Source organism: Fulvia fulva, chromosome 1 (genome assembly GCF_020509005.1).
Source record: "Fulvia fulva chromosome 1, complete sequence".
Lineage (NCBI taxonomy): Eukaryota > Fungi > Ascomycota > Dothideomycetes > Mycosphaerellales > Mycosphaerellaceae > Fulvia > Fulvia fulva.
The window spans coordinates 8,415,007-8,440,605 of NC_063012.1; the positions used below are offsets into that span (position 1 = coordinate 8,415,007).

Sequence of the window (25,599 nt, forward strand, 5' to 3'; positions counted from 1 at the left end):
TGTCATTCTCGGAATCCAGTTTTCGAGCATATCTTCAGAGTGTTTTCAGAACGCCTATAACCCGCCATCAAGCGACAAGTCTGCGTCAATTGATGCTTCTTGTCAAGCGGAGGCAATTCGGCGAGCTTGGCGACCCTCGGGATGGTCCAGTTGATCTTAGATGATCTGACAGATCCCTCGTCACTCTGCATAAAGTCCCTGTGTTCTGGCATTCAAGTGCAGTCGAGTCGTTGCCTGAGGCGCTCGCGTGCTAGCTCAGAAGCATCGTCTCTACCGCCGTCACATTTTCGACTTCGTAGTCGGATCCTGCTCACTGCCTTGCAATAATGTCGAGAGCTCGCGTCGCACATGCTGAGGAATGCCTTCAGCAGTAGGCTTGTTCGTCTTGCGCAGCACCCAGATCTGGATGAAGCCGCCTACAGCCTTGACCTGGTCTTCGCCTTCCTGAAAGACGCCGACTTCATACCTAATTATCATTAGCTTTGATGTCCACGAACATCAGCAGTACTCACATGACACTGCTCTTGCCCATCTTGACAACCCGTAAGCCGACGTTCAGCATGCCAGGATAATGCGCAGAGCCAAAATAGTCGCAATAGCTAGATCCAACGAGACCGATGAATTCCGACTCCGATGTGCTATAGCCAGTCTTCTGTATCAAGTAAGAGTTTATGATGGAGTCGATCAGGACACCATATATAGGATTGTTCAGGTGATGAAACATATCGTTGTCGTTCCTGCCTTCCGATCAGTCGAGGCTCGTCGTTGCTTCTGGTTTCGGGTTCTCACCACCGAGACCTGTAGTCTTCAAGGTAGACATAATCATTACGCGTCCGCGTACGCTTTGATGCGAGATCGAGAGCGAGAGGCTCCGGCATTGTATTCGTAGTATTGTGTTGGAAGAAAGAGTTGACGATATTGAAGCGCTGCCATGGGACGTGGTCATCAACCTTGCGCCTGGAGATGCCGAGGTCCACGATCCACGTCAACGCCGCTGGTAAGATCGTTACACCAACGACATGCTTTTTTCCGACATAGCCTTCACATGGTATGAGCATGTCCGCAGTTTTTCAGAACTGACCGCATAAGCAATGGTGGATCTTGCACAACTCTAGCGAGCCCTCCATGTACCCGGAAACCGAACTCCACTTGACGTAGCCTCGGAAAGGTAGTAGCATCGCATTAGTGAAGTGAGACGCACCATGTTCAAGCAGTTTCTTTCTGCACCATTCTATTACTCCCAGCGAAGTCTCGTTCCTTCTACATCACAGCTCATTCTCTGTCAGCATCAGCATCAGCATCGACATTATGACCATCGTCCTCCACCATCTAGGAATCTCCCAGTCGGAGAGGATTGTTTGGCTCCTCGAAGAGCTGGGCCTCCAATACAAACTCGTCAAGCATGTACGCGATCCTGTCATGGCTCCTGGGTCATTGAAGAGTGTTCCTGGCAATAAGCCAGGCAAGGCCCCTTTCATCGAAGACACCGACGCTGGGATCACTCTCTCGGAAAGCAACGCCATCACCGACGACATCATCTACAAGTATGGCAACGGAAAGCTTGCTCTTCCTCCCAGCCACAAGAATTTCGCAGACTATCTCTACTGGAAGGACTTCGCCAAGTGAGTAGTTTGCGCAATATTGACGAAGTGACCTAGATGCTGACGAGGATGTAGCTCAACAACGCAGCCAAACATGATGACGAGCATGTTCTTGACCCTGGGCAACGTGTCCAAGGATGAAATGATAGCACAGTTCGCTGAAGGACGACTACATGCCGGCTTCAAGCACATGGACGAGAGACTCGGCCAGAGTAAGTGGCTTGCTGGCAAGGAGTTCACTGCTGCCGAGACGATGTCTGTGTACGCCTTGACCACACAACGATACTTCGGACCGCGCGTAAGTCTTGCTGGATACGACAACATCTTACGATGGCTCAAGGATTGCTCGGAGAGGCCTGCATACCAGAAGGCAATGGAGAAGGGAGATCCAGAGATGAAGCTCCTCCTCAGAGCCGACGCCCCTGAGGTCGGCATGATGGAGAGTGGTGGTTCGCAGAGTAGTCATTGGAAGAAATAGTCCGGGATCGTTACAAAGCGCGCTCCTGCATAGGGTGTCCTGTCGTGTTCAACTGTAAGAGAATCAATGCTATGCGAGCTAATCATTTCTTTGCACCTCTCGCCCTTCTGAGGCTCCCTAGGTCGAAGTCTTCGTTGTCAGAAGCAGGCCCGGTTTCTTTACTGTTTGTACTCAGCTTTGTTGATCGCTCGTTCTCGCCGAAAAGAGACCCGCCAGATATGTTGCGGTTGTGCGCGGCTCTGGCGGGTGTTTCCGAATCTTTCTCTTGGCCGAGCATGAAAGAGAATGAGCTCTGATCTAGCCGCGGTCGAGGCTTGAGCTGTACCGGGCTGCCCAATGTATTGTCTGCGTCCAACGGAACGCGGTCTGAATGGCCAAGTGTTTGTTGGGTCCTATCTTGATGACGATACTTTGAGGAGTCAGGCTTGTCTGTTGACTCCGAGAAGCCTTCGAACGTGGAAGGATCTGCCAATGCTGAAGCTTTCGTATCGTCAGCAACAGCGGCCGGATCACTGCTTGAAGTCGTCACCGGAAGAACGATTGTACGCCCATCATCTTCTAGCTCCACCGTGTGACTCTGCTTCCCTCGATCGGCTAAAACCTCGTGGTCTGTAGTTGTATCCGGAACATCGTCCTCGGGAAGTGCTAAGGTCGGTTGATCGAGGTAAACTTGCACAAACTGCACTTTGGCAATCGCTGTGCTGAGTTTCTCAACTGTCTCGTCTCGGAGGGCTTTCTCGCTGCCCTTCCCATTTTCCGTCACTAACCTTTGGTATTCCCACAACTCACCAACGGCACCCGCAAGCAGCCCCGAAAGCTTCTTGTTCCGAAGCTCAATATTAAGGACTCTGCTTACGGCTGGGTCACTGGTGTTGGGCCGCCGCCATGGGGGTGGCGATGGGGTCTGCGCTTCCCGCATCTCCTGGGCCTTCTTATGAACCTCGTCGACGGCACTACGAACCGCCTTGCCAATGCCAAGCTTTCCCCCACGAGCGTAGATGTTTTTGGCTGTGGACTGTAGAATAGCCTCGATGTTCCTCGATTGACCCACAGCACGAGAAGGAGATAATGCCGGACGGTGGCCTGCACTCCTGATGGCATTCACGCCACTGAAAGCGGTGATGTTCCTCTGGAGGGCGGGTGGCGTGCTGGGTCGTCCAGAGGCCAAAGGCCGACCGGTATACTTCAACACGAGGTAACTGCCACCGTCTTTCGACAAATGAGACTCCAGGTACAGAGCGTCCAATCCCAATGTCTGGGCTGGGAACTCTTTGTCTTGCTCGGGATACTTGAGCAGAAGTCCCAAAGCGTTGTTGTAGTCAGCGTCTAGTAAGTGCCAGCGTATTCGTAGAAGCATGGCCAGGCACACGTAATCGACCATCTCCAGGGTGTTGTCCTCGGCAAATATGATATCCCACAGGCTGAGAACGTCCTCAAACTCGAACTCTCGGCCGAATAAAAGGCGGATCCATCTGATGAGAAAGACCTGAGGTACTATGTCGAGACCTTCCAGATGCTTGACCAAGTCAGGATCAACCTGTGGCAGCAGTTCGCTGAAGATGTGGCGACTCCTTGATGCGATTGATACCGGGCCTTCAGATAGGTACTAAAAGGTCAGCTGCCATCTGCACTTTGAAATAGGCGGTCGTAGACTCACGAATGTCTTTGCACTTTGCATGACTTGACCAAAGAGCGCAAACGTGTCATGTTCTATGTGGTCAGCATCGAATAGAGCTTTGATCGTGCTGTCTTGGCCCAGGGTCTTGCTGCCTTCTCCGATGTCGACTGCGTCGTTTTCAACTACCCACAGTATTGGAGCGGCGAGCTCGTGCATTCCTTGCCGATAGCTGACATCTGGGTTGAGCTTACAAAACACGAATAGTATGTCTGTAAGCGTTCTTTGCGTCTCAAGTTGGCGGAAATAAGCCGATTCTGGCATACAACGTTCAACATCTTGCAGGATCTCAGCCCGAAGTTCCTCATCTTTATGGACACGAGACCAGGGAGAAGTCTTTCACACCTTAGCTATCGTCAGACAGACGGCATACGCGATGCGAGTGAGGTCAAGGCCTTACCTCTGTCTCCTGACTCAGCGGATCGAAGCCGGTGCCAACGTCGTCAGGGTTGTCGATGTACCGGAAGAAGTGCGACTTGAGTGAGTTGTACGCCGAGCGCGAGGCTGCAAGAGTCTTCTGCCACTCCGCCACGTCGACACTATCGAAGAGCAGAAAAGCCTTCCAACAGGCGGACCGAAGTCCGTTGGTTGCGATTGAGGAGCGTCCGTCCAGGCGGACAGCGTCCTTGAGATCACGCAGCGACGCGTGGCGTTGTAGCTCAGGCCAGCATGCTCTGGCCTCCTCGAGGCTACGCATGATGCTTGATGCTTGACTGCTGATGCTCGCTGAGAGTCGGTGGAAGGTTGTTGATGCTTCTGTGAACCTTGTTCAGTGACGCAAGTCGAGCTGATGCCGCCAAGGCCACTGGTCTCACGGGCCCGAACTCTATTTCAACCAGCTCGTGACTGCGTCTCGCTCTTGCCTCCGTGCTACACTAGCAATTCATCTACACACCTTGTCAGTTGTGCCTCATCAAGCGTTACTCCCAGAGCGTTGGCCTCACGAAAGCTGATATTGTCCAACTCTCAGGAGACAACAGTAAGAGCTGCGTGCAGCGTCCACCATGTGACCTCAGATACATGTCGCCTGCTGGCGTCGATTTCACCGAGAATCAAGAAGCGCTTCTACGTCGCGAATTGATGGTATCACAACTAAATTTCTCTTTCGGACAACGGGACGTGCTCCAATCCCGCGTTACTCTTGAAGTAGAAGGCCTCGCTGCTGGAGACGCCGGAAATCCAATCCATCCATGGGAAGAGCTGCTAGTTACTCAATCGCTAGATCTTCCTCGCCGCTGCATACAGGGATCTTAGCTCCGCTGTAGTATTGACACGCTTCCAGTTCCAGAGGCTCAGGTATCGTGGTAGGTTCTGACTTTCACAGGTTAATCCAACAGTGACCATGCAAGCTCCTGTGTCGAAGAAGGGCTGCTAGCGCTCTTGCCCACTCTACAGGCGTTTGGCCGATTCTTTATTATCAACCTACTCCTCAACTGTCGGTCTGCTTACTTCAACGCTTCCAGCGCCAGAATCCACAAGCCGTTGTAAACGAGTTGATATTCAGTCGCACTCAGATGATGTCGACAGGATAACAACAGCACATACACAGCACGACTAGGACACTGCAGATATCAATAAACAAGGTCGCGAATGCATGAAAGCGTTGGGACGATCGCGCACGATATCAACCATCTTCGGCTTCGATCGCAGCACAGCGCCGTTGGAGATACCAGGTCTTGTACAATACTTAAAACACCAAATACGGCACTCGCCTGGACAGACAGCCCGTCACTTCTCCTATAATTGTCTGTATAGCTTATGATAAGCACAGTGAGCAGAGAGCACACTACAGACCTCAACAAGAACATTGCCGGGCTGAGTGGCTGGACAAGGCACATCTATCTGGTCTGGCAGGTTTCGAGGTTTCGAACCATGCTTTTGTTGCTCGATTCTTAGTACTGCGGAGTGCGTGCGCGAAGCACTGCTGATTTGTCACTATAAGGCAGGCTAGGCTGTACATGCTGTACACGCTGTACACATATATGCATACCTGACTGACTACGCAGTGGCGGTCTGCTGAGTCGCAGCAGCCTCGACGACAGGAGTCGCTGCAGCCTCCGCTTTCAAGGCGGACCAGCTCGTCTCGCGAAAGCCCCCACGCTCAAAACTCTTCATCGGTACGAGGCCGTACTTTTGGAACATCTCCTTATCCGCATCCCAGCCCACAGCATCTGTGGTCAACATCTTCTCACCGGTGAATACGGCATTGGCACCCGCAGAGAAGCACAGAATCTGTTCTGATTCAGACATAGTCGTCCGGCCTGCGGCGATACGAATGATGGTCGCTGGCATTACTAGACGCGCTGTAGCGATTGTACGGAGAATAGCGTCGAATTCGATCCTCTTCTTGTTGGAGTCCCCAAGGGGTGTGCCTTTGATCGGTACCAGGGCGTTGACCGGGAAGGATTCAGGATGCGCTGGAAGTGTTGACACAGTGTATATGAGACCGACGTGGTCTTCTGGCTTCTCTCCAAGGCCAAGGATGCCGCCGCTGCAGACATTTATGCCAGCTTGTCGGACGTTGGCCAAAGTTTGAAGTCGTTCGTCGTACGAGCGGGTTGTGATGACCGAGGGATAATGCTCTCTCGAGGTATCGACATTGTGATTGTATGCTGTCAGACCGGCAGCCTTGAGCTCGTGGGCTTGGTTCTGATCGATCATGCCAAGGGTCACGCACACTTCCATGTCCATTGAGCGAATCCCTTCGACCATGGCTTTGACATTCTTGAGGCTGGTCTTGCGGCCTCGCATGTCTCGCCAGGCTGCACCCATGCAGAAGCGTGTGCTGCCGTTGCTCTTCGCTATCCGAGCCTTCTCGAGGACTTGATCGACGGGAGACATCTTCGTTGCCTTGAGACCAGTGTTGTACTGGGACGACTGGGCGCAGTATGAGCAGTCTTCACTGCAGCCACCGGTCTTGATGTTCATGAGAGTGCACATTTGGACAGCTGACGGAGAGTGGAAACGACGGTGTAGCACGCCCTGTATTCAACGTGCGTGTCAGTATCGTGTGTCCACCTCGTTACTATGGTTTGGCAACACGTACCGCCTGGTGAGCCAGCTCCATGAGCGGGGTGTTGTATATCTCCCGGATCTCATCTTTCGACCAGTCGTACCTGGGTGTGCGAGCATTCACTGCACTCCATAGCGCGTTGCTACCTTCTGGAGGAGGGGGAGGGGTTGCCGAGATTGGGGAGAAGGCATCGTTGACGGGTGTGCTGAACGACCGAGTGCAGGCCGAGGATGAAGCGTGTAATGAACGAACAGCTGCTCGCCTAGGCAGGAGAGTCAGCGCCATGATTGTGACAGTGTCGTGCTGCCGGTGAGTTGTAGTCAGGGCAATGCAACATTGAACAAACAACTGCCCTTCACCTTTGGAGTGTGCTCTCGAGCTGCCCCACCCCAATGGCAGGCCGGGCGTGTGTTGGACGTGGGATGAGATCCGATGCTGCAACGACAACCAGGGCAGGGCAGCCGAGCAAGCACTTTATTTCCGAGGCTAACAAACACCCGGACGTCTCTCATCAGGCCTGCTGCTGCCGTTGCTGCTGCTGCTGCTGCTGCTGCTGCTGCTGCCACCACACCAACACACAACTCACATGCACTTTCACAGGCAACACGCCGTCGACGTGGACATTGTCCTGCAAGAGTCGTCCGCGGTCCGGCCTGTCAGAACTATGGCGACACTTCCTTCTTGCTGATCGTTCCCGCGCGACGATCCGTTTCAGCTTTGCGCCCTGAAGGCTGAATTGTGCTGCTCGACTCGTCGTCGCTCGCTCCTGCTGATGAAGCTTCCCAGTCGATATGTTGCCGGCTATGCACACACGAGTCAAGTTGACAGCAACTCCTTCGGTGGACATGATTCCGAAGCCCTGCTTGGCTGCACTCCCACTCCCACCTTGGCCCGTGACGTCCAAGACATTGACATCGAACAGCACTCATCAGCACCTACCCAATGTGCGCCAACAACCGAGTGTTAGACCGGTCATCATCTTCACAAACTACATGTAGACCCTTGGAGCCAGGGAAGAGCAAGATTGCCGGTATCCGATGAGATGAGTTTGCGCGCCACTCCAAGTTCACATTGCAGGCGCATGCACTGCGTGCTGATCAAACGGCGCCATGCTTCGCGGCTCCTTCAGCAAGCGCAACGGACTGTCTCCGCCAGTGCCCACAAGCTGACAAGGCAATACGACGATCCATCCCCGCGTTGTGGTACCTCAACTTCCACTCGTCGAGCCATATGATATCGGCCTACTCATTTGCCACCTTGGCGTACGTGCAGCCGCGTCTTGTACCAAGCGCAGGATTCCCATCAAGCTGTATGAAACGTGGGCGGCCACCGCACGAGTCTGACTTGAGTCGACATACGAGATTACCAGGCCGCAACCGAGCGGCACGTCCGCTCCTGCTGCATATCCGCTTTTTGCATACTTCGGGATTCTGATGAGCATCATGCTCCCGAATCTTGCATACAAGCCGTGCTCAATGTTCTTACCAGGTCGATGTCACAGTGCGAGGGGCGAAGAGGCCAAACCACGGCATATCTAAGAGGACAGGCACGAAGTCAAGACGACACCCAGTACTCCAACCCTTGACGACCACTACTTAGACTCTGGGTTCCCGCATGCGAACTGTTGGGAAGATCTGGATGGTCAATGCCAATGCGTTCCCATCGAATGTTGTGACACTTGCCCGCAGAATCATCAGAGCATGCAGTCAGGGAACAGTGACGACGGAACGGCATGGCACTCGCCTGAGCGCCTCCGTCGGAAGTGGCGTGCCGGCACGTATGCATACACGCATGGGAATATACCCGTCGCGAGTCATGCGAAGAATGAGAAGATCGACAAATGCGGTCAGCCCAGTAAGGCCTGACCCTGTCTCTTCGAGTCGATCTTCTGCAGATCTGGTTGGTCTGGCATCTGCGAGGAAGAGCGGATGCCAACAAGAGCACGTTCGGGACCCCCTATGATTTACGAGAGCAACACCGCCATGTCAGTCGGTATGGCCCCGAAAGTCAACTGAGCACAGCAACAACCTCCTGAAACCCTAGTCTTCCCACCAAGGGCATCAATTAACAGCCACCCACTCAGCCGAGCAAATGAAGCTGGGTGCTGCGAGACGCATGAACGTACGCCGAACGCAGTAGAAGCGCTGTCAGGCTGATAGACGACACATCCAGGAATATATCATTATCACCGAGTCGCGGAAACCTATAGCACGAGATCAGTCGACAGTTTGGGACAGTGAGTCCAGGTGCACGACGACAACCCAAGGCGTTGTCGAGAGTGCGCACGATGTATGCCGGATTCGTAAGGATGCTGTAACGCATCGGCCAAAGTCTCAACGGCATCTAGCAAGTCACAACTAATCACTCGTGATGCACGACCCTCGTCTGCGCTTTGGTAATTGCTGCGGACAAACTTGGACTCCAGGAATCTTATGGGCCTGCTGACACTACTCAGCCAACAACGGGCTCGAAGGTTTATTGACTTCCGAATCGCTGTCACGGACGACGGCCCATCTAAGATGGCAGTCAGGGTTGCGCATGGTGAAACTCCAAGCATGCGTTGTATGCTTCTCGCCTTGGAAGGCGAATACAAACGGTATTGCGCACTGTCGATCTGCTTGCAAGGCAGTGGCGCGGTGCTGTACAGAGAGGTATAAGTAGACCTCTCTCGACCATCCACTCATCTCATCATCCAGCAACCACAAGACATCAACAGCAACAAGCTCTCCACCACACTCATTCACCTTCACTTCATCACCAGCTCTCCAGCAACCACTCAACCAGCAACAATGCAGTTCACCACCATCTTCGCTGCGGCCCTCAGCGCCTGCCTCGTCGCTGCTGTTCCAACCGAATCGTACCTCCCAGAGATGGGCGACGGCTCCGGTGAGAACATGTGCGGCAACCAGCAAAAGGCAGCTTGCTGCAACGGCGACAACCAGGCCGGTGGCCAGGCTGGTCTCATCGGTGGCCTTCTCGGCGGCCTCCTCGGTGGCGACTGCACCCTCTCCGTCCGTAAGTCAACCCTTATTGAACTTGTCCACCTTCGAACCAATCGGACTAACATTTCCTTAGTCGGCGGTGTCTGCAGCCAGGGCTCCGTTGCATGCTGCCCAACCACCAACGTCAACTCACAGGTTCGTCACCGTTCCCATGATTTCGCTACTCAAGTACTGATACCTCCACAGAGTCTCGTTTCCCTCGGCTCCGTCTGCGTACCAATCTCCCTCTAAGCAGCCTGCAGCGCTGGTTACAATGGAGCCTTTGGGCGGGTTGAGCTGGAAGATGCATAGCTGGTTCTGTTTCACAATTTGATCCGTCAACTTACAAAAGCCGGACGCTGTAGCAGTAGGCAAACGGTGCCGAGCACCGCATAATGAGACATACAGGATCGCAGCAGTTAGAAGTATAACTCTATCAATGCTACTACAGTCGCTATACATAGCCGTCCTCTATCATCGATCGCAGCCTGTAATTTACGCTTCACAAAGTGGGCGGCTCGCGCAACCATCGTCTCGGACCACTCATACACAGGAGGTGACGTCGTTGTATGAGTATCCTTATCCTCGTGGTTCATGGATAGCTGACCGATGTCTCGGAGCCTCGGGTCCCACGGTAAGTTCGGATGTACTTGAACTAGCTGACACATCTATCTTCTCTTTCCTCAAACGCGTTTCTCCCTTCCCCTCATCACGACCATATGTTCATCCAAAGACAACAGCGCTGTACTGCTCTGGCGTGTCACATGCCGCGCAGTAAGTCCTTCATCGGACTGCAGGTCGCTCTTCATCGTCTTCAATGGGCTCACGCCTGGCACTTCCCTTTCACCATTTCTACTCCCTGTCTGGACAGCACCTCTCCTCCGATGTCTTCTTTGATCAGGACGCAATGGAGATTCCACGTCTCATGTTCTTGGCACCTGCCTCGATAATGCGAGGAAACTCTTCCTGGACTGGCACCTCCCTAACACAGCGCCATCTCAAACGCAGGCTCGGTTACGGCGTCCTAAGATGCGTGAGTACGGTTAGTAGCAACAATGACAGCGTCTGTTCATCGCCGCCATCGACTCTGCGTGGCATTTAGACGAAATGAGAAGCCGCTGCCAAGGTATCGATTCGGAAACATACTGATAAAGCACAATACCATGCAAGCCTATATCAACGAAGCTTCCAGCTCTGGAGGTGATATCCACATACTGTAGCCACGGCCTTCGCCTGTTCATTCTAGATCGATGGCTGCAGCGCCCACAGCAAAATCAGTCGAGTGCACGCCACGATGTTGACGCCTCAGCAGGCCGTGGTCTGGAAAGCCACACGACTATCGACACCACCGGGCAAAGTGGGCTGACCCTCGGAAGGACCATGTTTCGCGGCCTTCTTCGCGGCTCTATACCTACATACCGTACCATCATCTCTCGCCGGCCAAGGCACGACAGTCCGCGATTGAGATGCCGTTCCTCCCGGACCGCACGTGGCTGCAGCGAGGCATCTAGGGTCTCGCTGACCGGAACTGATTCTACCCTGTGTACCTGCATACTTTCTCACTGCGTGTTCGAGCATCGAGTCCTCGACAAAAGTCCAGAACATTCAGGTCTATATGGTCCGATTCAGCCCTGTTCATCACATGTCGATCGGCTAGATGATCTGTTGCAGCAGTCAGCGATTCTCCATGCGTGCTGTTGCCGCCGATCAATCCTTATAGCCAACACAGCCTGCTTGGCACTGACCAAAGTGGCGCCTGCAGCGTTCTGGCCTTGGCTCGGGGCTTGCATGCGCTTTACTGAGGCACAACACATTGCTAGGGCTTTGCCTGGTTTGCGACCGACCCTCAATAAACGCAGATCGTCTCGGCCCTCAATTCTAGCGAACGCCGCAATGTCTTGATTCTGGATTCGAACGTCCTATATTCCACTGGCTAGAGAGAAAGCGACTTGGCAATAGAAGTCTGCCTATCATTGTCGCGAGGAACGCAAAATCCTGAAACCAAGCCTGGCGGCTGTCTGCGTCTGTTCCGATGGGCCTTACGCTTGGACCCAACCGGTTGGAAGTCTTTGTTGTCTGAGTCGACAAGGATCAGATGAGCGTTATTGGAAGGCATGCAAGCCACAAAGTCTGCAAGGCAAGTCCTATTTCTGCGCACTTCTCATGTTGATGAACCTCAATCCACTGCGGCCAGGCTTGCGATATGTTGGGTCCTGCCACGACCGCACTGCACGTGCAGTGCGCCTTTGAGGGAGAGCAGTGGCTGATAGTGGATCATTCTGCTCTTGGCTGCGATGTATAAAGTCTTCTACGCCTCTCGCAATGCCTGTCGTGCTCGGTGGGGACCCGTAGCAGCGTGCATAATGCCTTCCTTATCATTTCTTGCATTGTGCGCATTGGCATTTTGTCCGTCATCATATGGGGCCACCAGACAATTCTCTGTCGTACTGACATGGTCGACGGGCAGTCCTGATGGATTTGAGAAGCAACAGATCCTGGTCAACGGACAATTGCCAGGTCCAGCTCTTGTGATCGACCAAGATGACGATGTCGAGGTGTGTTTTTGAGATTCTAGATATCATGCGCCAGCGGTGACAGGGTGGACAGTTCTTGGTCACAAACAAGCTTAACGTGGACACTGCCGTGCACTTTCACGGTATTGAGCAAGTAAGTCCAGCTTGCTGAGGCCTTGATACTTCTGGGGCACTCTCGACTGACTGGGTCACAGCTCAACACTCCCTGGTCGGACGGGGTGCCAGGCCTTTCTCAAAAGCCCATTGAAGCTGGTTGCCAATGGCTCTACAAGTGGAAGGCGACAGAATATGGCACCTATTGGTATCACGCGCACTACCAGAGCCAGGTATTCGATGGCATGTTCGGACCGATCTACATCAAACCCAGGGCGTTTGAGCCCAAGCCCTTCAACGTGATTACTAGCGACCAGAATGCGCTAGATGCGATTCTCAAAGCCGAAGAGAATCCCCAGTTCGTGATGATCTCTGACTGGATGCATCTGACGTCCCAGCAGCATCGGCAAGTCCAAGAGGACAGTAATGTTGACATTTTTTGCACGAATAGCATATTGTTCAACGGTAAAGGACGAGTCAACTGTCTATCCGAGCCAGAGCAGCGGGCAGCACTCGCGCCACCCTTCCAGGAGCTCTTCAATGGACCTCTGCGAGGACAGTGGCTGAGTCCCAACGGATGTCTTCCCTTTGGTCCCTTCAGCCAGGGCAATGCCACTCTCAACCTCGATGCCATACCACGAGACCTCGTCACGGATTGCTCAGCAACAGATACTCCTCAGCAAGAATTCCAAGTAGACCCTAGGTCGCGGTGGGCAAGCTTCAACTTCATCAGTGTCACCGGTATCCAGGCGCCAATTATTTCCATAGACGAGCATCCGATGTGGGTCTATGCTGTTGATGGTCGCTACGTTCAACCAGTCAAGGTCAATGGCCTGCATATCTTCAGCGGCGAACGTTACTCAGTCATGGTGCAGCTTGATAAGCGTGAAGGGTCCTACACCATGAGAGCCAGCAACTTTGGCTTGAATCAGCTCATCAGTGGTTTCGCTACTGTGAGCTACACTAGTGGTGGTCACGATAAAAACAGCGATAACGAGAATCGAGACAGTGGTAGCAAGCATCACGACTGGAACGGTGGCCACTGGCAGGAAGGACACGGCAATGGCGGCAAGGGGTACGGCTGGAAGGGTGGTCGCGGCAGAGGCCACAAAGAAGGCATCGGCAGATACAACAGACACTTCAAGAGGGACTCACAGCCGTATTATACTTACGGCGGCTTCCCAGTATCCCCAGAGGTCGTCACACTCAACGAGAGTCAGATCGTGCCCTTCCACAACATACCTCCAGCACAGGAAATCGCTCAAACACACATCCTTCGCCTATCGAGATTTGGCAAGCCCTGGCTTTGGTCCCTCGACGGCGACGAGACGTACCCTATGTTCCCTACCGAATACGCAGAAGACGCACCACTGCTATACTACCCCGAAAGCACAGAGGCCAACAACCAGAACCTCGTGATCAAGACCCAGAACGATACCTGGATCGACATCGTCTTCGTCGTCGTGGATCTCAACGGTCCGCCGCATCCAATGCACAAGCACAGTAACAAGGGGTATCTCGTCGGTCGGGGGGTAGGACCTTGGAACTGGTCGTCTGTGGCGGAAGCGGCGGCGGCGCAGCCACAGTCGTTCAATTTTGACGATCCTCCGTATCGAGATGGCTTCACGACACTTCCTAGCGCTGGAGCACCGACCTGGTTGACGATGCGATATCATGTCGTGAATCCGGGGGCGTTCATGCTGCACTGTCACATCCAGTCGCATCTGTCGGGTGGTATGGCGCTTGCGTTCTTGGATGGGGTTGACGAGTTCCCGGCGATACCTGCGGAGTATGGCTCGGAAGGTCAGGGGAATGGGATGGGCGGCCACGATCGGCCTGGAGGGCATCTGGGGAGCTATCACTAGCGATTGCCAAGGATGTTAACATAATGTCTACTTGTAACACTTGTTCGCTGGGAGGTGACATGTTCATGGTACAGCAGTATCCATAGCTCGTCTTCAAACTTGCCGCTTGCCTTTAACTCACGCCGAGAAGTTCGACGGTGATGTCGAACTTCTCGGCGTGAGTTGGTGGGATCAGGCAGATGGTGTCAGCGCCGGAGTCCTTGAGGAGCTTGACCATGTCACGCTCGCGGCCGTGCTTGTGAGCGACGATGCTGACGCCGAGTTTGGCGAGCTCCTTCGATTTGGCGGCAGATGGGTGAAGGGTGATGCCGGTGATGGAGTCGATCTTCGTGGAGAAGGTCTCGTCGGTGAGGAGCAGCTCTGCGATGCTGTGGCCTGTGTTGCCGTCCACGGCGGTGATGGCGACGTTGCGCGGTGCCATTGCTGCGTCTGCTGTCCTGGTGGATGGAAGGTGTAGTGAGGTTTGGTGATCGATTGCAGTAGCTCTAACGCGATGCTGAAGTGTGAGTTGGCTTCATCTGAACGCGTTTGTCAACAACACGGCATGACGACAGATTGACTGTCCTTCGCATCACTCTGTAGTCACCCGTTCGACGGAAATGATCTGTGACAAAGTGATTGGCTTGGACGCGTCTGGCCGTTGGGAGCGACGCGATCCAGATCATCGTCTGTCCATGTCCAAGGAGATGTACGTCGAGTGTCTTGTTCCTGCATGTCGAGGCACGCTTGTATCCTTGACAGCTATCCTCCTCGATGTTGCGGGTACCTCCCGCATCAAGCACAGCGCAGGCTTCACGCTCGACCTCGCGAACACCATAACTGGAGGGAACGGCAGAGAAGCCTTCAACGTGAACTGATGTTGTGATTATAAAGCTTCTACTGTACTTGCTGAACAACAGGCAGCCGTCTACGGCACCATATGCCAATGTGATGACCTTTTCCAAGCCGTGCCGAAACGCCATCGCTGAATAGTGTACAAAGGAGAACTGCCTCTTGGGCTGCGCGTACCATGCTCCAATGAGCTCGATAAAAGCGCCAAAACCAGACTTAGGGAGAATGTGGGTATCGTAGTAGTGGTAGGAGATCTTTGGGTGCGTCCTCTATTGCCCATTTGTCTGCTAGGTGCTATCCTTCGACTTGAACCAGCCTTGCGTAGCACCGTATGCGAGCACGATGATAATGATGATGACGATGATGGCGACTGAAGATCGTGTCAGTATCATATTCACAGTACATCATCACACTTCTTGACTTACCACAGATGCCAAGGCAGATCCACTTCTTCTTGCGTGCAGCACGAGCGCTGTCAACTGCTTTGCCGACATGCACATTACCAGCCTCGAGATGCGTGTGTGTCTCCTCCGCCTTTTGCTCAATAGCCATGACAGGTGCCTCTTGCTGAACAACGATAGCATCCAGATCCTGGAACAGCTGCTGCAGCTCGATCATGGTGCGCTCGATTTGCTGGATGGCCTCATGACGCTGCTGCACGTTACGCAATGTACTCTGTGCCTGGCCTCTCCGGTCTGCGTTGAGCAGCGCCTGCTGGAAGATCTGGGTGTCCGCACCGGCCTCTGTCGCTTCCCGAATCTCCATCTCCGTGGCATCTGGGCGGACGATCAGGTATTGTCTTCTTTGCTGCTCTTGCACCTCCTTGCGGAACGCAGACTCGGTGGTTTGGTATGACTGAATAGCCTTGCGAATTCTGCGGTCCAGAGCCTCGACCTGTGCCTTGTTGCGAGGGCTGCCAGCATCTGGCTGTCCCTTGATACGCTTCACACGATCGGCTAGCCCTCGGTAGCCACTCATTATGTCGGCGCTGAGGGAGTCCACATCCTTGTTGTTGGCGCCGCTGCCAGAGATGAAGTTCTTCTGGAGACGTGATAGCTCCTGTAGTCGGCCCTCGAGGTCGTCAATGGCACGCCCGACCGCACGACAATCGTTGAGGATGGCATTGGGATCGCGTTGTGGCTCAGGAGTCGCCGAGTAGGGAGCGCCGTGCTGTGCGAGTGGCTGCATCTCGACATTGTGGCCGCCATATGCGGGAGGAGGATTGCTGTAGGCATCGTTGGTGTTGTTTGCGTACGGGTTCGACTGGCCGTAGCCGCCGCCGCCGTAGTCGTTGTTGTTGTACTGTGGAGCAGCCATGTCAGTGGGCCGGTTGTATGGGTTGTGGAAAGGCAATGCTTGTTCAAATGGCTGCAATTCTGATATACACAGGGTACATGTATACTGCCGCCTGACTGCCGTATGGTGTCTGCAGGATGGTGTGGTGGTTTGAACTTACAGCCATGTCGGAGTATGAGTATTCTGGCGCCTGCTGTTCCTGCTGCTGCTGACCAGAATTGCTGTTTCCGGCTGCGTTGTCCCCTGAATGCTCCCGTCCCGTCACGCGCGTGCCTTGCTGAGACAGAAGGTGCCCCTGCTTCCTGCTTGTACTGTAGTAACCGCAATGCTCTTTCCCAAGCCTCAACCAATGCGCCACTGGATGGTAAGATGTTTGCTGTGTTTCTATGGTGAGAGGCGTGACCGTCAGTGAGATGCTACACACACATGTGCGAACGCCTTGTGTTTTGAGGATGCGCCGTTGGCAGTTTCACGCTCGCGCTAGCCGTCCAACCAGGCACGCCAGGGTCTTTGCCGGCGTTTAAGCTCAGCCGGGGCGGCTGTGCATGGTGGGCAGTGCGCGCCAAATTAGAAGTCTAGAAGAACCTGCAGCTGGACTACGCAACATCAACCAAGATTTCATGGCAATACGCTACATGTACGTGCCATACCGTAAGCTGTTGCCTCCCGATGCCACAATCGTCCCACTGTCGGCACCACGACCTACTCTTACGCACCTGCCTGGAGGGCGATGCTGCAAGCGGCTTTGACTGCGAGAGCTATGTCACATCGCGCCGCCTCGAGGGTGGCTGCGCGTTGAATGTGCTGCCGGCTTACGACTCTCGCCAAGTGACAGCGTCTTTACTGCATGGTCATCCCATTGCACGGTAGAGCACATTTAACCCGAGATGGATGCGTCGTCACTCCAGGACTCGCCCTTTGATTACTCATTCTCTTCTACATACAGATCAAACTCATCAAGCTCCGACTGATCCACCTCATCGTACGTAGGTGTTCTAAGCTCGTTGTATTCATCCTCCGCCAACGTCTCCTCATCTTGGCCAGAGCGATCCTCAGGTCCGTAATATACCTGCTCGTCCCCATCCCGCTGCTCTCCACCTGTGAGTTGCAGCAGCTCCTCATCGAGCGCAAGTTGCCCATCGTCCTCCACCACTTTCGGTCGCTCGACCGCAGGAGCCGGCAATTGCGCGAGACTTTGCTTGTAGTCGCCCACAAGATCTTCCAATCGGTCTTGCTGGTCCCACAGTAGAGCATAGCCTTGTTCAACCTCATCCATGGAGACTGACATGAGATTGGTATCACGTTCCTTCGCAAACCAAGCATAGTATGGATCTGGGTTTGCGTTGATGTGCTTCTCCCAGAACCAACTGATGCTTGCGGCCACAGATGACGCGCTGTTCTGCTTGCCCGTGACCATGCTCGCGAAATAGAAGCATGCTGCGCAGAGCACATTCCTTGTCAAAGCTGGGTCCCAATTTTCTGGCCGGATGATGTGGTCCATGATGTTGAGAGCAATGACTTCGGTATTACTATCGCTGGCAAGATTGCCATCTGCGACAAAGGCCAGGTGTGTTTCGACGAGCGTCGTCACGATATCATTGCCAATTCGATCGACCTTGGGCTCTGGTGCTGGGACTACCTTCTTTGCTGCCTTGTTTGTTTTGGGCCGTGTATCTGATCTCGGCGTCCTGCCTCCCCTCTGTCGACCTCTCGGTTGCTTCGTTGACGTGAGCACTGGCGGCTGCGTCTCAGCCGCTCGCTTGCTTGTCGATCCGCCACGAGGTGCTTTCTGACCACGCTTATTAACGCGGCCTCCGCGAGTCTTGTCGGTCATTGTGAAGAATGCTTGGGTCGAGTCAATGCATACAGATTGTATCGCCCAGGTAGTGTGCAGGCTGTGTAGGTTCCGTTCAAGTCCCTTTGTGTCGACTGTGCTAGCCATTTGCGGTGGGTGATATAGCCCAAATGCCGGACAAAGCCGAGGGACACACATCTTCGGAGGACAAAGACCACGTTCAACACCGCATCGAGATATGAGCCGGTGCCGTGGCAACGTATTTGCGTACACGGGCACAATCGTGGAAGCCGAGACGAAACTGTCACCACTTTAAGTGACGTTGAGACCTGCTCGGTGTGCTATATCTTGAGCTTTGGATTTGCTGTAAGGCTCGCTGTCGTCCGAGTCTCATCGTGGATATAGCCGGCATCCTCATCGCCTTCTACCGAGCCTTCAGACCCTCCTTTGATAGCTTCCATAAGCGTGGCCTGTAGGAGATGATGAAACGATGCAAAGCATTCGAGTTCCGCAGTCCAATGATACATACGCAGAATGACATAATCCAGCTTCATCAGGTCCTCGACTGAGCCGTAGAGATCCTTGGCGGCACGTTCCATACGTATACGGCCCACGGGATCAGCCCTCGAATATGCTGCTAAGAAAGCTTCCTTGGCCTTCGTGGTAAGATCCGCAGGAACGAGCCACTGGTTGCCTTCATCACCACCAGCTCCGATGTTAAGTGCTACATCAACAGCTGGCCAGTCGATATCGATGTCCCCATCGAAGCCAAGCGATTCGGTAGGGAGGAGCTCAACACACCAGTCAATCGCGTCGTCGAAGTCGAGAGCACGTACGGGTCGGAAAATGTTATCGCCCCAATCGGTATGATCATGAGCGTAGATCCCATCAGTCACTCGTAGGAAGGCCTTGTAGTCCTGGGGAAGACCGGTGGTGTACCCCTTCGTTTTGGCTGCGTCCTCGAGTCCCTGAATCATGTCTTCGGCTGCGGGAGCTTTGAGAAATGTTGCTGGTAGCTTATCATCTTCGTTCTCAGCGTCCTCCTTGAATAATCTGGTGGCCCCAATTCCGCCGAGTCGTCTGTTCTCAAGACAGGTGGCATTGAAGCTCTGGACCAAACGATCGATGCTGTAGTCACGAAAGGGTCGTAGCGGGACATGCAGCAGACGTTTCTCCAGCAGCCTCAGAACTTCTTCCACCTTTGATTTGATCAGTCCAGGCGAGACTTGAAGCTCTCGACGTAGCCATCCTTCACATAGTAGCTTCCAAATCCGCGGGGAGTGAAGCATGGCCAGACTGTCCGGGTGCGTCAATAGCGTAGTGTCGCCGAGAGGCCGAACAAGATGCTGTCGAATGAGCTGTTCGGCAATCTCGTGCTTCTCGAGCTCTAGAGCTATCTCAACGCTGAGAGGCAAAACAGCGGTGTTGACGGTCTCCTCGGTACCCATCTTGATCATCCTACAAGCTTTCTCTAGGTCTCCCCACGACCATGCTGCCGCATCTGCGGGGTCTTTGTCCAGTAAGTCGGCCCGTGACTTTCGGCTTAGGCCTTGAAGGTGTGGGATCAGTCCTGGTCCGTCTATACCGCCCTGCTGTTGTATCAGCGCATCCCTTGCTGGAGGGAGTCGATCTTGTTCAGGTCGGCCAATATGAGTCGGCCAGCAGCCACTTGCGTTCCATGCGTAGTGCATGAATACTCTCGTGTCGGCCAGACCGTATTCCAGTGCGTTGTGGCTGTACATGAGCTGCGAAAAGTTAGCGAAAGTGAGAGGATGCCCGCCTGGCTCAACACTCACATTCAAGATCTTGTTAGCACTCTCAACATCTCCAAAGATCATCACGTCCAGCGCCGTCCGCAAGGCTTTGCCGATGATATTAACAGTGTACCGCTCCTCCAGTACATCTTCATCCCACGATGGGAAAGGGAATTCTGCCACGCGTTCCGTCATTGCGTACACTTCTGCGCGAACCTACCGCTGGTTTGCACAACAAATCGTCACACCTCAAGACGCACAGATTTCTTCCTTCGACTCTCGACTTGGCACGTGGCCTCGGCCATACTTACTGACTACCATGCGCCACTGCACCTTTGGTCGTATCGCGGCGAAACGGCAAAAGCTTGCGATGCACACACCTGCGCTCCTCATGGCGAAGATCAGGCAGTGAGATGGGAGTCCCGCGGCGTGTAGGCCTCTTGCGATGCATATTGATCGCCATAAGATGGAAACCGTAGGGGTATGCCGGTGTGTGTTGCAGGAGTGAAGGACGAAGTTCACACAGCAAGCACGGAGACCTGCCACACCTCCGCCGACAAGCAGGGGTCACAATTGGTGAAAGATCCGCGGACACTAAGAAAGGTCGGGAAAGAATCTCGGGCAGTCTTTGACTTCACACTCCCTCCAGCCGTCCCATGTCCATGTTCAGAGATCCTGAGCCGCGTCACCATGCCGAACCCGAGCACTTTCCAGGACAAGAAGCGTAGGATTCTAGAAGATCTCGCCACACCGTCCGAGGAGTATACCGATCTGTCGCCGAAAGGATCAGTCGATGAGGGCGTGCGAGAACTTTGCGATGAGATCAATGCGCTGGAGGGGTATGTAACGACGAGCAGCTGCGCTGGACGCATTGCTGTGTATATGAATGGTTCAGGAAAGGATCGCAGTGAGGACGGTCGGAGTGGAAGGACTGAGCGAGAGGCGGGCAAGGGAGGAAAGGGTGGTGGGGAGTGGTTGTTCGTCACGCATGATGCCTTCAAGACCGACGAAGTAAGTGGTGACGGCGAAGTGTTCAAGTCATTCGGCATTGAGTACGCCGCACCTTCTGTGCCTACGTCAGCAGCACACTGCCGGCTAGTCTACCTCAAGTTTGAGCCGATGGTAAGTTCGAGGGTAATACGTTCTTGTTCTATCTTGTTCTTTCCTCATGTCCTTCTGTTCAGATTCTCCACATCCTTACGTCCTCAGCTGTCAATGCACAGACCGCCTACGCCGCTGCCTACAACTCCGGCTTCCGTGAGAGCGGCATTTGGAGCATCACTGGTACTGATCCGACGCCATACGTGGCAGTCCGGACACAAGGCCTGGCCCTGGAAAGCGTGGTCGCTTACGTCGACTCGAATGGGACCATCAAGCCCATGGTCACGGAGCAGTACCTCAGATCTATGCTCGAGGTTGCGAACGAGAGGTTTGCCAGCAATGCGCAACGCAAAGAACGTTTCCGGCACGCATTCCTGAGCACTACCTCAAGCCGGACATCCCCCCCGAACTGGGAACCGACCGATGTCCGTAATGCAAGAAAACGTGCAGAAGGGCTGAAGAGGAAAGAGGAACTGGAGAAGCAGAAATCTATTGCTGGGGCGAATGCTGTCGTTGTGGATCCGGCTACTATGGACGACGATGAGCTATTCCCATTGGACCATCCACGATGATCGTGACCTGGCGTAGAAGCAAGGCTTTAGCCCTCGCGTACCTATCGCAACCTATGCAGACTCCGTTTCATCCTTCTCGACATGCGCCACCCCAATGGGTCGAGATCTAGGCATTTGCGCCATCGCGAGCTGCCACAGGACGCCGATGAGACATACTGTCGCTGGAGTTGTCCAAATCAGCATTGGAGACCAGCACAGCGTCGTCAGCAATCGAATCTGTACTTTCGCGACTGTCGTCGGTCTTGGGGATCGACGTGGCAGTCCGCTTGTGGCGGGTCACGACGAAGGAGAAAACAGTATCCTTCGATACAGTCGTTGCCTTCTCGTTCGACGCATCGCCGGCTTCTGGCACCTTCTTGGTATTGGTGGCATCCAGAGAGCTCGAGGCGCCAGACTTGTTAGTCTGCTTCTGCTCGCTGGTTCCGAATAGTTCAGCCCACAGGTCTGACCAAAAACCTTTTGAGTCTGCCTTGGTCTCTTCCTTTGCGGAATCTGACTCTGCCTCTTCACCTGTCAAAGTCTCGGTAAAGTCCCACATCTGCCGCAGCTCGCCTCTGACCAGACCAGTACCCCACAAGCTGATTAAAACGCCGGGCACTAGATACAGAAGGGCAGGCTGAGCATGCTGGAAGATGCTCATGAATACCAGTGTTGCGATCATACCAATGACGTAGCCTGTCATGGTAGCGTAGAAGTATGGCCTCGAGAATGTAGTCGTAAGGTACGCTGGCAGTACCGCAGATGCTGGTGTCGACGCTTCAACAGCAGTCCAGAACTTGTCACCCCAGTGACCCGATGCTGGGATGTAAGGAGCCTTGTCAATGGTCTCCTTCGCTTTGTTTTGGCCCTCGCCTGCCCTCGCCACTACTGTGCGGCGCTTCTGCTGACGCAAATAGTACATATACAAGTCGAATCGTAATGCCAACGCGATCATAAGGCCAGGAAGGACAATATCGCCAAGTCCTAGCATGCTGTAGCTTCTGACTGGTGGATCTTCCGGAGCTGCACCTGGCTCTGCTGGCCGTGGAAAGACAAGCTTGATCGGTACATCCAAGTTCTTTGCCACTGTGACCATTAGAGGGGTGAAGAAGACGGCCCAGATGTCGTAGAAGAACAAGCCGCTCAGTATCAACGTGCCTGTTGCGAAAGTGGTTGGCGAAATGAGCTGCAGCGCGCCGTATGACACTGCAAAGCCTTGTAGGTTGGTCAGCCACCATGGCTTGTCGTAGAAAGAGTAACCGACTGCGATGATGCCAATTATAGTTGACAAGATGTTATGACGAGTCAAGATAGCGCGAAAGTCGATCAGGCCTTGAAGGTATCCCTTGACCACGAACTTCTGCTTTGTGAGGTCGCGTGCACTCCATGCAAGTTTTCGAAACGGACCTGGTAGTGGTAGGCGACCCAATGGTCCAGCGAAAGGTGATGCTCTTATCCTTGCATTGCCATATTGTGGTGCGGGAAAGACTTGAAGTGCTTTGCGCTCGCCTTTGAGCACTTTGTACACTATCCCATTGTCGCGATAGTAGGCAGGACTAATGAAGCTTTCGATCGTGGTCCATGAATCATTGATGAGCTTGGCTACGCTGAAAGTGCCTACCAAGGAGAAGTATACACCAAGGACCATGTTGATAACGCTGGCACCGTAGGTCTTGATCAACCAGTACAGCCCTGCCAGAACGATGCCAGCCGTAACTGGGAATATTATGGCATCTCTTGGGGTCAAGCCCTCCATCACCTGTGTCTCCTCTTCCTCATCGTCATCGTCGTCTGCCTCGTCCTTCGAAGTCTTGTTGCGCTTTGCGGCAGAGGATGGCTTCGACAAGGAAGCGTGCGCTCCAATATAGATCGGGAACAGCGCGGAGAGCAGCAGATGAAGATACATGGGGACAAGTGGTCGATTCGCGTCGAAGTGGTGGGCCACAGCCTCAAGCAGCGTGTCGTAACCGTTGTTGGCGGTCATGGTTGCGCTTTGTGCGTCGCGACAATGAGTCGAGGTGTGCAGCTACCGGCGGAAAGGTCGCAATATCAACATCTGAAGTGGCCACGTGCTATTGTTATACAGTGTGCACGCTTGTACATAGCCACAAGCTTCGCCGCACCCCAGCAATCGCCGCACCCCAGCTCGGATTCTCGCGTTCCGACACATGGTGTTGCTGGCTTGTATCAATTGCCACACACGCTCAAAATACACGATATGTACCTCAAATTGCTCAGAATAGCATCGCGAGTACAGAATTTGAGAGCCTGTGGGCACTATAGTGGGCTCCATGGTGTGTTGTTGTATGTGGTGAGGTGGTGAGAAAGCAAGAAACGCGTGAATCTCGACACGGGCGCATGAAGCTTTGGTGGGGCTCTCACCAAAATCCCATGCCGAAGCGTCAACACCAACCTCTCGGCAACACAACGTGTTTTTACGCGATATGAGTATGCAGAATATGGAAACAGATAGCTGCAAACACATTGGGAAAAGAATCAAGTTGATATGAGCAATATTGGTGGTGTTGATGATAAAAAGTCACTGGGGTGCGGCGATTGCTGGGGTGCGGCGAAGCTTGTGGCGTACATAAGCAGAGGTCGTGGGGATGATGACGAACGACGGACCTGAGCCCGGCGGGAGGTTTGCGTGTGTTCACTCCTGTTCCCGTCAATACAGTGTGCACTACATATCTTCTTCACAAGCACCTCCCCGTGACAAACTTGCATCGTGGCGGCACACGGCCACATGTTGCCACGATATAACCGAGCCTTTAGCAGTTACTCTAAACGCCACGACACAGTGAAGGCATGCTGTTCTGCAGGGCTGGACGCCTTATCCACGGAATCGTCTGGTCGCACGCCTTCAGCTCTCGCCTATTCTGATCATGTCGCGCAAGCAAAGCTCAAGGACACTATCTCCGATTCCCAATGCACCTCAGCTTGCTCTATTTTGACCAGGCGCGGGAGCTATGCTCGTGGAAATCTGCAAGCTCCTTTCAGCCCTGCCTCCAAGCCATGTCAGGACCGGATCGCATCGATTCAGTCTGATACAACTTGCTCTCTCGGAGAGCAGTCCTCCTCCGAAACATTTCTTAGCGCTCGTCGCGTTCCTGCCAATTAGGTGGACGTCGAGGAAATCCTGTGCGACAAGAGCAGACCACGGAGCAGTGAAGAGAACCACCCTGGTAGCTCCTGCAGCTCACGGCATCGGTCTTCGCGGCGACGGAGCATCAGACCGCAAGGCCTTGCGTTTGGCCAATGTGACGCGTTGAGACATCACCTACGCTGAGGAGGCAGGGAGGCTCTGCGTAGAACGCGGTCAGAGTACTAGTATATGCATAGCCGTAGCGCGCCCGAGCCCCACAACAAAGCCGATCTTAGAGCTGACTGCAGGTTTGAATGCCAACACGGCAGTGATTAACGACGACACGCGATTTGACATGACGGATAGGGGCACCCCAGCTTCGCGGTCCATACAGTGCCGTCCAGTACATCTCAATCGAGACGCAGAAAGTCCTCCCACCTGAAGGCACATCTATTAAGGGGTCTGCATCGTAGCAACACGATCGACAGCAGAACCTCGGCGCTCCGAGAACAGAGGCATTTGCGACTTCAGCAGACAGATGACGGCTAATGCGAACAATCATGCATGATACATCGAGATGACATCCCACTCCATCCGAGGAGATGATAATTAACAACCTTCGAGCGATGCGCCCAGTACTCAACTACACTCTCCAAGACGCTCACAATATCTAGTCAAAGCTCTCCCGCAGTCGGGGCTTCATCCGTTGTACGACCCGTTCCAAACGTCCGCGCGAAGAGACCATCGATGTTGGCCAAAGGCTCGATGTGGTCGACAAGATCTGCGCGCCAAATCCATATGTGTGCTAGCGACGACCTCACCCGCGCGATACCCACCTCAGCGATGTTCGCAACAACTGTTCTGCAAGCAGGATGGCCAGCTGCTTCGCTGGCTGAGTCACAAGGCGTTGAAAGATGAGTTGTTCCTGAAGAAGACGCAAACATTG

At 53.9% G+C, this 25,599-nt stretch overlaps 14 protein-coding genes across 14 annotated transcripts; 6 read left to right on the forward strand and 8 right to left on the reverse strand.

The window, feature by feature from the left end:
• Positions 1 to 279: 279 nt before the first annotated feature.
• On the reverse strand, positions 280 to 1,058 carry CLAFUR5_01680 (uncharacterized protein; the record flags this gene model as incomplete). Its single annotated transcript, XM_047900828.1, has 3 exons — positions 280 to 466; positions 513 to 737; positions 790 to 1,058. 3 exons carry the CDS (start codon positions 1,056 to 1,058, stop codon positions 280 to 282), a joined length of 681 nt encoding a protein of 226 aa, XP_047755747.1.
• Positions 1,059 to 1,308: 250 nt separating this feature from the next.
• Positions 1,309 to 2,079, forward strand: CLAFUR5_01681 (Glutathione S-transferase 3; the record flags this gene model as incomplete). The annotated part of the gene is made up of 2 exons (XM_047900829.1): positions 1,309 to 1,622; positions 1,677 to 2,079. 2 exons carry the CDS (start codon positions 1,309 to 1,311, stop codon positions 2,077 to 2,079), a joined length of 717 nt encoding a protein of 238 aa, XP_047755746.1.
• Positions 2,080 to 2,161: 82 nt separating this feature from the next.
• Positions 2,162 to 4,451, reverse strand: CLAFUR5_01682 (TBC1 domain family member 5; the record flags this gene model as incomplete). The annotated part of the gene is made up of 3 exons (XM_047900830.1): positions 2,162 to 3,685; positions 3,737 to 4,090; positions 4,155 to 4,451. 3 exons carry the CDS (start codon positions 4,449 to 4,451, stop codon positions 2,162 to 2,164), a joined length of 2,175 nt encoding a protein of 724 aa, XP_047755745.1.
• A 1,301-nt stretch (positions 4,452 to 5,752) lies between these two features.
• CLAFUR5_01683 (Biotin synthase, mitochondrial) lies at positions 5,753 to 7,052 on the reverse strand (the record flags this gene model as incomplete). Its single annotated transcript, XM_047900831.1, has 2 exons — positions 5,753 to 6,736; positions 6,801 to 7,052. 2 exons carry the CDS (start codon positions 7,050 to 7,052, stop codon positions 5,753 to 5,755), a joined length of 1,236 nt encoding a protein of 411 aa, XP_047755744.1.
• Positions 7,053 to 8,467: 1,415 nt separating this feature from the next.
• Positions 8,468 to 8,729, forward strand: CLAFUR5_01684 (uncharacterized protein; the record flags this gene model as incomplete). The annotated part of the gene is made up of 2 exons (XM_047900832.1): positions 8,468 to 8,621; positions 8,662 to 8,729. 2 exons carry the CDS (start codon positions 8,468 to 8,470, stop codon positions 8,727 to 8,729), a joined length of 222 nt encoding a protein of 73 aa, XP_047755743.1.
• Positions 8,730 to 9,556: 827 nt separating this feature from the next.
• Positions 9,557 to 10,000, forward strand: CLAFUR5_01685 (uncharacterized protein; the record flags this gene model as incomplete). The annotated part of the gene is made up of 3 exons (XM_047900833.1): positions 9,557 to 9,782; positions 9,843 to 9,904; positions 9,956 to 10,000. The coding sequence occupies 3 exons, from the start codon at positions 9,557 to 9,559 to the stop codon at positions 9,998 to 10,000; spliced, it is 333 nt and encodes a 110-aa protein (XP_047755742.1).
• A 357-nt stretch (positions 10,001 to 10,357) lies between these two features.
• Positions 10,358 to 10,897, forward strand: CLAFUR5_01686 (uncharacterized protein; the record flags this gene model as incomplete). Its single annotated transcript, XM_047900834.1, has 3 exons — positions 10,358 to 10,382; positions 10,546 to 10,781; positions 10,811 to 10,897. The coding sequence occupies 3 exons, from the start codon at positions 10,358 to 10,360 to the stop codon at positions 10,895 to 10,897; spliced, it is 348 nt and encodes a 115-aa protein (XP_047755741.1).
• A 1,145-nt stretch (positions 10,898 to 12,042) lies between these two features.
• On the forward strand, positions 12,043 to 14,240 carry CLAFUR5_01687 (Laccase abr2; the record flags this gene model as incomplete). The annotated part of the gene is made up of 3 exons (XM_047900835.1): positions 12,043 to 12,303; positions 12,347 to 12,415; positions 12,477 to 14,240. The coding sequence occupies 3 exons, from the start codon at positions 12,043 to 12,045 to the stop codon at positions 14,238 to 14,240; spliced, it is 2,094 nt and encodes a 697-aa protein (XP_047755740.1).
• Positions 14,241 to 14,352: 112 nt separating this feature from the next.
• Positions 14,353 to 14,661, reverse strand: CLAFUR5_01688 (uncharacterized protein; the record flags this gene model as incomplete). Its single annotated transcript, XM_047900836.1, has 1 exon — positions 14,353 to 14,661. One exon carries the CDS (start codon positions 14,659 to 14,661, stop codon positions 14,353 to 14,355), a length of 309 nt encoding a protein of 102 aa, XP_047755739.1.
• A 697-nt stretch (positions 14,662 to 15,358) lies between these two features.
• Positions 15,359 to 16,533, reverse strand: CLAFUR5_01689 (uncharacterized protein; the record flags this gene model as incomplete). Its single annotated transcript, XM_047900837.1, has 3 exons — positions 15,359 to 15,441; positions 15,497 to 16,373; positions 16,528 to 16,533. 3 exons carry the CDS (start codon positions 16,531 to 16,533, stop codon positions 15,359 to 15,361), a joined length of 966 nt encoding a protein of 321 aa, XP_047755738.1.
• Positions 16,534 to 17,289: 756 nt separating this feature from the next.
• Positions 17,290 to 18,201, reverse strand: CLAFUR5_20131 (uncharacterized protein; the record flags this gene model as incomplete). Its single annotated transcript, XM_059462968.1, has 1 exon — positions 17,290 to 18,201. One exon carries the CDS (start codon positions 18,199 to 18,201, stop codon positions 17,290 to 17,292), a length of 912 nt encoding a protein of 303 aa, XP_059318867.1.
• A 302-nt stretch (positions 18,202 to 18,503) lies between these two features.
• On the reverse strand, positions 18,504 to 20,111 carry CLAFUR5_01690 (uncharacterized protein; the record flags this gene model as incomplete). Its single annotated transcript, XM_047900838.1, has 2 exons — positions 18,504 to 19,907; positions 19,959 to 20,111. 2 exons carry the CDS (start codon positions 20,109 to 20,111, stop codon positions 18,504 to 18,506), a joined length of 1,557 nt encoding a protein of 518 aa, XP_047756544.1.
• Positions 20,112 to 20,606: 495 nt separating this feature from the next.
• CLAFUR5_01691 (tRNA wybutosine-synthesizing protein 3) lies at positions 20,607 to 21,589 on the forward strand (the record flags this gene model as incomplete). Its single annotated transcript, XM_047900839.1, has 2 exons — positions 20,607 to 21,038; positions 21,101 to 21,589. 2 exons carry the CDS (start codon positions 20,607 to 20,609, stop codon positions 21,587 to 21,589), a joined length of 921 nt encoding a protein of 306 aa, XP_047756936.1.
• A 106-nt stretch (positions 21,590 to 21,695) lies between these two features.
• Positions 21,696 to 23,552, reverse strand: CLAFUR5_01692 (Signal peptide peptidase; the record flags this gene model as incomplete). Its single annotated transcript, XM_047900840.1, has 1 exon — positions 21,696 to 23,552. The coding sequence occupies one exon, from the start codon at positions 23,550 to 23,552 to the stop codon at positions 21,696 to 21,698; it is 1,857 nt and encodes a 618-aa protein (XP_047756937.1).
• Between the last annotated feature and the right edge of the window lie 2,047 nt (positions 23,553 to 25,599).